The sequence below is a fragment of the Centroberyx affinis genome, unplaced genomic scaffold, assembly GCF_046629955.1.
Source record: "Centroberyx affinis isolate AG114_WGS23_722 - 3 ecotype Tasmania unplaced genomic scaffold, CSIRO-AGI_Caff_v1 ptg002238l_1, whole genome shotgun sequence".
Lineage (NCBI taxonomy): Eukaryota > Metazoa > Chordata > Actinopteri > Beryciformes > Berycidae > Centroberyx > Centroberyx affinis.
The window spans coordinates 56,842-67,352 of record NW_027280534.1 but is presented as its reverse complement, the minus strand read 5'-3'; the positions used below and the strand labels follow the sequence as shown (position 1 = coordinate 67,352).

The 10,511-nt window shown below is 41.9% G+C and overlaps 1 protein-coding gene across 5 annotated transcripts; it reads left to right on the top strand.

Annotated features, from left to right (window-relative positions):
- Nucleotides 1-357: 357 nt before the first annotated feature.
- Nucleotides 358-10,254, top strand: ranbp3b (RAN binding protein 3b). 5 transcript variants are annotated; one of them, XM_071532741.1, is made up of 17 exons: nucleotides 358-386; nucleotides 2,598-2,653; nucleotides 3,107-3,143; nucleotides 3,269-3,358; nucleotides 3,462-3,533; nucleotides 4,088-4,153; nucleotides 4,354-4,446; nucleotides 4,730-4,839; nucleotides 5,244-5,363; nucleotides 5,534-5,634; nucleotides 5,739-5,814; nucleotides 5,927-6,023; nucleotides 6,641-6,765; nucleotides 6,865-6,985; nucleotides 7,364-7,506; nucleotides 8,590-8,788; nucleotides 9,023-10,254. In XM_071532741.1, the coding sequence occupies exons 1-17, from the start codon at nucleotides 365-367 to the stop codon at nucleotides 9,064-9,066; spliced, it is 1,572 nt and encodes a 523-aa protein (XP_071388842.1). In that variant the 5' UTR covers nucleotides 358-364; the 3' UTR covers nucleotides 9,067-10,254. The 5 variants fall into 5 exon arrangements, with proteins under 5 accessions (XP_071388842.1, XP_071388845.1, XP_071388846.1 ...); XM_071532743.1 differs by having other exon boundaries at nucleotides 360-386; nucleotides 2,640-2,653; XM_071532744.1 differs by lacking the exon at nucleotides 3,462-3,533.
- The last annotated feature ends 257 nt before the right edge of the window (nucleotides 10,255-10,511 follow it).

The window sequence follows — 10,511 nt, the reverse complement described above, 5'->3', positions numbered from 1 at the left end:
TCCTATAATATTTCTATCGAGTCTTGTAGTGTTGCTGTGATATTTATGTAGTTAGTATCCTTCCCAATTTTAAGGTGTTCATGGACTTAGGGCCTGTTAACTCTTAGGCATATGCATGGCCAATTTAAAAAAAAAAAAAAGAAAAAGAAAAGAAAAAGGAAATGGACAAAATGTGACAACTGTTGACAAACCATATGTTTTAACGTTAGAGAGGCACGGTAAATGGCATGGGGTCGTTCACTGCATCTGCATACCGGTGCAGACAGGACTCTTGCCCAAATCTGTGCTCTGCTTCTGAAAACATTTCTGCCTCAACTTCTATTATCTGCGCGGTGGGTTGTGGGTGTGTGAGCGTAGAAGTAAAATGGCGGACTTGGCAAACGAAGGTGAGTAGTGGCGGTGTGAGAAAAACAAAACAAAGACTATGGCGTTATACACGATACCTGTACAGTACCCGTATTTTATAACTACACTGAACCTACTCGTCCGCGGGTTAATAGAGAGTCTAAGTCGATTTTCAGCTCCGTAGCGATTAAAAGACAACAACGTTAGCGAGTCGGCTAGCGTTAGCTTTCGCTTGGGCTGTGGGTAATACCTGGAATTAAATTGTGTGCCGTTAGGAACGCCTTCGAATGCTGCTTGCCACTAGCTGGCTTACCACTTACGCTAGCACCCGGCTATTTATAGTTAATAGGTCTTGCCATTTGAGGTGAGCTAAACTCTCTAATGTAGATTAACTAAAGCCTGCTAGGTTAGTTAAAGATGGAAAAACATAGTTTGCAATATAAACGGAACGCCAATTGCTGATGCTCCAGATTATAGCTAACGTTTACAGTACCAGCCCCTTGCTACTTAATGTAGTTAGCGTTCAGTTGCAGGGTTGCTTGAGGTTCATTTAGGCGGGTAGAAAGAAAAGCGTTAGCCAAGGGACAATGCTTCGGTGTAATTGCTGAAGAAACAACAGACAGTATTTCCTTTATTTTCAGAATTCATTCGGCACTGACTTGCTTGCCAAGTAACGTTGATTTATTAAAGATATTAGAATTCAATGAAGATCTTGGTGTCATTGCATGTCAGGCAAGATGACTCATGCGAGAGCGCATTAGCAAGCTAACTTTAGCCAGTAAGCTATGTTCAGTGGTAGGGAACAGCCGGTGGGGCCGACTATTTACTGGAACGGATCAGATTGTATAAATGCTAGTTAACGTTAAGCCGGGGACGTCTCGGGTTACTTGGATTTCTGTAGTAAACGTCAGCATTGTACGCTTGAATCCATACATTAGATTGGCTGCGGAGTTTAGGAAATGTAGAGAATGACGGCTCGGTGTTACATACAGGTCACGCATAGCATTTGCATGTTTTCTAAGTTATTACACAAAGCTAATCTCAGCCGTGAGGGGTTGCGCCAGTGATGGTGAATATCACTGACCTGGCTGTGCATGCAGTGCGTGTATACTGTCCTCAGTCTGGCTGTTGCTGGATGCAAGTATGCCCTGGCTAGGCTCACAACAATGTTACACTGGCCCAAATGTAACAGGCCCAAGCCCGACAGAGAAAAACCCTTGTCTGCTATAGGATTACGGATTTTACAGAGGCTACTGTGTTAAGGTAGCATGAAGCGTCGCCAGGTGACGTTAGATCCTTACCTAACGTTAGTTTGCTAAACGCAATTGGTCGTCTAGTTTGTTGTGATAATAGTTTACAGCAGCAGCAAAGTCTTTGGGTGGTGAGCTGAATCATGTGCTCATGTTTACAAAGTACAGTTGGTGTTTGACCATGTAGAAGTGCTGAGAAAGGATTGCTTACCCAATATTTTGCTGTCTGGTATTTTTAATGTTACACATGTTGTCCATTACAATTGTTCATCTCAGTTGCTTTGGTACTGGATGAATCTTGTTGAGTGGCCAAAGTGCAGCACCATGCTCCTTGGCACTCTTAATTGGATTGCGTGAATATCTGTGGTAGAGTGATTCAGAGAGTTGTTATTTTTTTTGCATGGGCTGACTTTGACAAAAGATTAATAACAGCAACAATGTTGTGCAGCATTTCTTGGAATTAATTTCCCCCAGTCACCTCTGTCAGTTTCTTTCTCACTCTGTTCTCTTGTACAATTCTCTTTGACATTGTTCAGTTTGACATTCAGGGAGATTACAAGCAGTTGTGTGTGTGTGTGTGTGTGTGTGTGTGTGTGACATTATAGCAACCTGCACCAGAGATACCTCTTAAAAGACACTGCAAGCACTTGAATTTATACTATCTGCTGTAAAACTGTATAATAGCAGATGTCTTAGTGCACCTCTCCATGTATAGTGCGGATGGGTGTGTATGGGATTGTATGATGTTTGGCTGGTGAATTTGGCAATTGCACAATTTTTGTAAAGTGCAAGACAAACATGCTAGTTAGTATTGATGCACATAGCTCTGCAGAGACAATCATGCCTTCACTGCTTTGAAGGGGAAATCTAGGCCAAGGTGTTAGTAGGGTATAGTCTCAGCTATTTATGACCCTGAAACCATGAAGTAGAACTAGACAGACTTGATTGCAGTATACCTTTTAACTTTTGCTTGTATGACTAGCCTACATCTTCTCTTAACAGACAAGCCTGCCATAGCGCCTCCTGTGTTTGTTTTCCAAAAAGATAAAGCACAGAAGGTAAGATTTCCTGTGTTATTCAAGGCTGAAGCCATACCACATAATGTTGAATACTTTCACTTGATTTTTACTGCTATTCAGTCTGGACTGCCTTCTTTGAAAGCCCTGATTGAGGAGGAGCTGTTAAGCTTGCTTATCAAATCTCTCACTGTTTGCAGAACTGTAAACAAGGCTTAATGAAAAGTCCAAATCTGTTGACCTGATGTCCAGCACATCATCTTACCTAAATTAATTCTCAATATGGGTTGGTATTCTCTCCCTTCGCTTGTGTCCACTGCTGCAGTTCCAGACTGAATACTTTGAGGTCAAAGCGAGAAATGGCCAAGGCTTATTCTTGTTTTTTTTCTTGTATCCTTAAATTCTTCATGATTTGAACAATGTTGTATGGGTGACCAGTACTACTCTTTTGAGATAAATAAAAACCTAAACCGGACTCATTGCCTTCTCTTGCAGCGATCAGCAGAGGGCTCGAGTGCAGAGGATGGAGAAGGTAAGTTTGAAGTCCAAATTGGCCACTTGGTTTGTTAACATTATCTTTCACATATATTTATATAAACTTGGATACTGATGAGCTGTTGGTCACTTGGAGCATTAATGTTTCGTTGCCTCTTCCAGATTCAGATAAAGACGAGGGAAGTTATTGCCCCCCAGTGAAAAGGGAGAGGACTTCATCGTTAACACAGCAGTTCCCACCCCCACATTCTGGTAAGGGCACAGGGTGACTAAGCAGAGTTTTTTTTCCCTGCTTCCTGTTTGGGGTCGACATTGATTTGTATGCTGAGTGTAATGCTTGTCCGCTCCTTTGCAGTTCCCAAGAACAATGTATTCATGCCCTCAAGTTTCTGCCAGTCTCCAACTGGGAACTCTGACTCTGAGCCAGGTGAGGCATCTAGACCCACATTAGTTTCTCTTCACAACTTTCCACTACAGCAGCAAGTTATGTGTATTCTTGGGAAGTGCTGAAGGTGTAAGATATTTTAGTAGTAAGCCTCATCATAGAAATAAAATGCCATAATCAAAGCTGGCTTAGGATTTGAGAAGTTGTTTGGATTTACGTTCATTAGGCACAGGAATTGACATATAGAGGCCGAGGGAAATGGAGGATGCAGGAGTTTTTACAAGTGCATATGGTTTTCTACTATAGCACTGACTAGGACCAGGCCATGTCAGGCTAATAAAACCAGTGAGGTGGAGAGAAAGAGGTAGAAATAGATCAGAGGCCCTAGAGGCTGCCGTATTACAGCGCAGGATTCGGACCGCAACACACCTCTAGAGTTCAACTGGGTTGCCATGGTAACGGGCCCCGTGGTTACAAAGGTGCAAAGGCAGATGGAACGTAACCTTTTTTTTTTTTTTTTTTTTTAAGTTGTCTGTGAAGCTCTTGTCTTGGATCTTTTTTTAATGTCTCCTTCCTCTTGTGCTCCGTCTCACCAGAGGAGAAGCCTGTGGGATTCCGTTTAAAGCCACCGACTCTCATACATGGGCAAGCACCAAGTTCAGGTTGGTGATTGATGTATTTCACTTCCTCCTTTTTGGTATTTTCTCATATTGACTTGATTGAAATTAAACTTAAAAATTACCCTCACCATTGCATTACACCCCTTCACATGGTCTCAGACAGTTAGAAGTGAAAAATGTAGATCTAGAACATCTCATGACGCCTTCAGTCAGATCCAGTCAGTAAGTTGGCTGTGTTGCAGGCGTCCCGAGTCAGAAACCCAAGGAGCAGCAACGCAGCGTCCTCCGCCCTGCAGTGCTCCAGGCTCCACCCTCCAAATCCCACGTGGAGTCCAGTAAGTAAAGCATGGAGCCACACTGATGCATCAGTCGGATCCTAATTAGTTGATAGTTCACAGACTTTCTTAAACACCACTGAAATCACCTTTGATAATTTAACTGTGACTGTTGTTAACCTTTAACTGTGTTGAATGCTGTCCACTGTTATATATGATGTTGTGTGTGGTGCATGGTGTGTTTTCTGCACTGACCTTGCAGACTGAATTTCCTTTGGGACGATGAACAGTAATGTATCATATCATCTGTTTTTGTCTTTCTCATTTCTGTCTGTTCCTTTAGATTCCAGCTGTGGGACCAATGGAGTGAAGAAGTCATCAGACGGGGCACCTGTGACCCAGTCCCTCTTCCTGAACAACACGGAGCACTCAGCCGGCCTGGCCAAATCACCGGTGAGCAGCAGCTAAACTCATATCTCACCCTGTGCTCCCATACAGTTAGGGTTTGGTATTTGAAAACAATACCACTCAGTACTGTATTGATTTTAGCTATTGGGTTGTTAAGGCGTCATAAGGTATGGAAAAGCTTCAAAACTGTGGATTCTTAACATTGCAGTTCAAGATTCGTGCTTTTTTCTGTTTTTGTGCTTGTCTGAATTTGAGGAAGTTCATTGAGTCTATTCAGAAAATTGTTATCATTCAACAAGGAAAGGTGTAAAAAGTATTGCTTTAGAACTGGTATTATATATCGGAACATTTACAGCAAAACCCAGCCCTATAGATCTTCGTTATAACATTGTGCTTGCAGCAGAAATGGTTGATAAAAGGTGACCCTGATGCATATGTCCCCATTTTAGAAACATGAAAATGAGGAAGATGGAGCAAGTGGTAACAAAGAGGGGAACGGAAGAGAGAAGAAGGACTTAGATGTAGCAACGTCTTTCGTGTTTGGTCAGAATATCAAAGACAGAGCAAAGGTTGTTGGTTTTAATTTATTTCCCTGCCTGTTTGTGATTTTATTCAACAAATGTGGATTTGTGAAATACACACGTTGTTAAAAGCTTTCGAATTTTGCATATGTTTTTGGTCTTTCTCTTAGCCAGAAGGAAGTACATGTTGCCTCTGTTAACTCATCTTTTCTCTCTAGTTGGAAGAGAACAGTACAGACGACAAGTCAAAGGACGGTATGCCACCAGAGTCTCAATCAGAGGGCACTAATTATTTCTTACAGTACATCTCCACCCCAAGGTAATGTCAGAAAGATGTGCTGCTCCTTTAGTATTTCCTTTAGCAAAACACCTTCAATGTTCCTTAATTCCTATCAACTTATGTTTTTTTCCCTTCCTTTTCAGCTCAAAAAATGCCACAAACAATACAGATGCTGGGGCAAAATTTGTCTTTGGACAGAACATGTCTGAACGAGTTCTGGTGAGTTGATGTAGCTTGTTGAACAGTAAGTCTGTGCCTTATGCACCATTGACAAACCCATAATGATGGGGCTTTGCAAGAGTTCAAATGATGTACTTTGCTGTGTTTTCAGAGTCCCCCAAAGGGCGAGTCATCAAATGAGGAAAATAAAGAGGCTTCAGCTGCCCCTGCTTCAGAGCCCTCATCACAGGAAGCCACCCCAGAAAAGGGTAAACACACAATCATACACACACACACACACACACACACACACAGAGTTAAAGATCATATTTCCAGGTTTCCCACTATCGGTCTTCCTAAGTCAGGAAATGTGAATTTATTTTCCAGGACTATAAAAGTGTAAAAATGTGATGGAAATGTGTTCAGAAATCCTAGGAAGGTTGAAAAAAAGGTTTGCTGTTTGGCCTGACTACTAGTAGATCTAGGTGCTTTTAAGGAATAATGATGCAAAAAGCAAATTTCCATACATAAGTCTCAGGTAATACTGTAGATATCCAAAACAAGACCCGGGACATTCAAATAAGCAGTTGAAAAGAAATGTAACATTTGGATCAAGATGCCAACAAAAATATGGTTATAGAAATTATATATGTTTGTATGTCATGGAATAGTTATGTAAAGTTGTTTTAATTTCATCAGCAAAAATTAGTTGGAAGCTGGTGCCATTTTTCTATATGAGGAGTAGTTACATCAGATTTCATTACATCACATTCACACACATTCTGGTGATTTTTATAAACCAAACAAAAGTTTAAAAATGAACAACTTTGCAACCCAGCCAGGTGCTGATTTCTCACCTCTGTAATCTGCTGTGTGTCCTCAACAGTGAACAGCGTGACAGAGTCTTTGGAGGAGTCTGCAGCAGCGTACACCAAAGCCACAGCCAAGAAGTGCATCTTAGAGAAAGTCGACGTCAAAACCGGAGAAGAATCAGAAAGCAATGTTTTACAGGTGGATAGCTGGCTGCCTTGACTGGAGAAATGCAGCAAATGAATATGTATCGGGCAGGAAGCAATAATATGCTTGTTTTCTTGTCCTCTTTCTCCTCAGATACAGTGCAAGTTATTTGTGTTTGAGAAGACTGCGCAGTCGTGGATAGAGAGGGGTCGAGGTTTGCTGAGGCTCAATGACATGGCATCGACAGACGACGGCACGCTACAGTCCCGTCTAGGTAAAGACACCAGCTGAATATCTAAGTGACAGTTCCTGTTTTATATGTTAGGCATTTGGCAAACACTCTCATCCAGGGTGACTTATTGTAGATGTAGTAGAATACACTTAAATTCCTATCTAGCCAAAACAAAATCAAATCCTAAATGAAAACAACAGAGCCCAGGCAATTTAAATAATTCATATTCTTGTGTCCCTAAAATCAGACATTCACAAATGTCAGTTCTTGTTTTGGCTTATCAGTAATGTCCAATTTTTTCACATGATCAGACCTGTAGGTTATTATAGTGGAAGATGTGTGCATTCCTCTCCTTTAAGCCAATATTTGTGTGTGTGTGTGTGTGTGTGTGTGTGTGTGTGTGTGTGTGTGACCCTCCAGTGATGAGGACCCAGGGCAGCCTCCGGTTGATCCTCAACACTAAGCTTTGGCCCCAGATGCAGGTGGACAAGGCCAGCGAGAAGAGCGTACGCATCACTGCCATGGACACAGAGGACCAGGGGGTCAAGGTCTTCCTAATATCGGTACGAATTACCAAGCAGTGTGTTCAGCTTGCACAAAAAATGAGTATAATAATGTACAACCTGATTAATCAGGTAGAATAATGGGATAGTTGGGGGGAATTACGTTCAAGCAGAGTTTAAACAGATGTCAAACATTTAACTATCTTATCCACTGCATCTAGCTCTAGTTGTGCTTAAAGGAAAACTCCACCCTATAACACATTAACTGTTGGTGATGGAGCTGTTGGTGATATACCTTGCATTTCTGGGCCCATTTTGTTGTTTGGAGTAAATTTCTTATTCCTGCAGGTAACTGGCCAAACGTAGATGACAGGACATTATGTTGAGATATTTCCAGTGCAGCTACAATGGAGTTTAATAACAGATTTTTTTTCAGCTGTCTGAAACAACAGAGGCTTTGGTGTCGGCCCTTCAGACTCAAAGAACAAGGGCTTCTTTCTAGACAAACCATTTTGCACCAACGCTCAACAATCATACAGGGACAAATCCATCGTAGAAACAGAGAGACCAATGTCTCCACTGACAGCAGCCTCAATAGACCAGAATGCAATGCAGCCACAAGGCATGTTACGTCTTGAGTAAGGGGTACAACTCGTGCTTTTTCTTGACTGGAAAACATCTTGCTCCGCTATAGGCCACTCACGTGCTTTTGTATTTTCAAAAATCGACTGCACTGGCATTTGTCACTGTAAGATGATCTGGCAAATCAAAAGAAGCCCATGGTTACATCAGCTATCTGCACAGAGGCTGAATGTATTAAACTGTGTTGTATTGATAATATACAACATGAAAACGGTTCTTCAAGACTGTCTGCACAGATATAATGGCTACTGAGTTCTTCTATTCATTTAAAACAAACTGCTGTTGCTCAGGAGCAGCTTGTGTCTGCCACCTGGTGGCCAAAGGCGGTATTACCGGTGTAAGCCAATATTGGGCCATGTATCAAACGTTTAATTTATATAATTTTTTTTACAGTGGCCCAACACTAGATAACCTAGATATCTAACAGTGTAAGAGTATCCAAGAGTGTATTTTTCTTTTCAATGTGCCTGAATTTTATATCCCTGCGTCTCTGTGCTCCAGGCCAGCTCTAAGGACACAGGGCAGCTGGCCGCAGCTCTGCACCACCGCATCCTCGCCCTGAAGAGCCGGGCAGAGCAGGAGCCCGAGGCCCCGGCGACAGCCATCCCTGAAGCCGAGGTACCGCAGTCCAACGAGGAGGACAGCGACGAGGACGAGGTGGCCAACACTGCCTCAGCTTCAGCCTCCACTCCTGCTGCAGGTCAGTGGTTTGTAGATGCGTGAGCGTAGCTTGCAACCAAGCCCTTGTTTGATTTGCTTATGGTTGAACCAGCTTAATGTTATGATTTGAAATGTTTCTGGCTTCACTGCTGCTTTAGCTGCTCTTACTTGTTAGTACCATGGTAGTTTTGTGTGGTTGGCTTTGTAAAATATTCAGGACATTTGCGCACAAAGCCAAATACTTTGTTAACCTCATGCCACTCTCTCCCTGCAGGTAATTCAGAGGGAGGAGAGAGCCAGGCAGCAGGAAGCACATAGCGTCACTCTCTAGGACAGCCTGCTAGGATGCTGCTGTTGAGGCATTTTGCTGTAGGCATCTCCATGGACACCCCTTGACCAACATGGGTCCTCCAGACCAGTACTTTTGGATATTAGAAGTCTAGCTCCAGGAAATAACCCCCTGTGCCGGAGTGTCTCACCCAACTCGTGCAGTTCATCTTCTCTGCATTCAGCGTAATATCTGGAGTCGTTTCTTCCCCCCTTCCCGTTTTGTGTTTTATTTTTGTTTTCGAGTATTATGATTTTTTTTTTTTTTTTTTTTTTTGCGATAGCAAAAATAAAGACTTCAAAGCTTTGGTTTGGGACTTGTCTGCTCATCATATTGATGAGTGTAAGGGTGTTTTCCTCTACATTTTAAAGTATGGCACATGTTAAGACTGCAGTTTCTACTTTGGGACCTTTTTACTCACTCTACAGCCGAACCTCTGGGAGCCACACATCCAGAGGAGCTTCATTCACAGTGTATTGACTAGTCGTCCCGTCAGTTGTTCCTACATCGAGTCCTACCCCTCCCACCCCCCATCCCCCATCCCCCATCCCAACCAGTCTGTTCATTAGGTTCTGGCAGATGTAATTTATTTTGGGTCATCGTTTTCAGGCATCTCAACACATATGCACTGTTTATAATGGCTAGCCAAGACCACTCAGATCATCAATAATAGCAGTTTCTTATATTTCCTATTGACCTATACTATAGTGAATAAAGGACTGAAACAATGCAGGCTCTCCTATTGTGAGTTCATGATTTGAGGACGACAAGAGGGCAGAAGGATTCACCTGAAAACTGTCTCTAAATTGATAAGACATTATGTTACTCGTCGACCCTCGTGGGTTTTTTTCTGTTCAGTTTCTGTTTTGTTTCTCAACAAATTAACTCAACATCAATCATCATTCTGCATGTAACTGTTTTTTCTTTCCAACATCCCGAGGGTTTATTGTGTTGATACATATTTTTTATTTTGAAAATATTATATAAACTTTTTATCCATTTTCATTTGGAAAAAAACATGTTGGAATGAAGACTTATTTTATGTGTGGAAAATTTGAGTGATAACTGTAATACCCTTGAATGTCATGTACATTTGAATATATTATCATTTAGTAGCGCACCATGTTTCTCATCTCCTCCGACTGCCCCCTTTACAAAATAAACCATTTTGGACTGACCTCTGCAATTTTCTTTGTGAAATCTGATTTTCTGTGTGAGATCCAACCTTGAATCCAAATTGCAGAGCTAAAGTAAGAAATTATTAGAAGGTAATGTATATGTATGGATTAATATGTTCTTTCAATGGTGTATATATTGGGTCAACACTAGGGGGCACCACAGACAAAACAATCAGGAGTAGTAACCCAAGATGTTCAGAATCAAGATGTCTAACTTGGACACAACTATGGTTGTACGATATGAGAGTCCTTGGTCT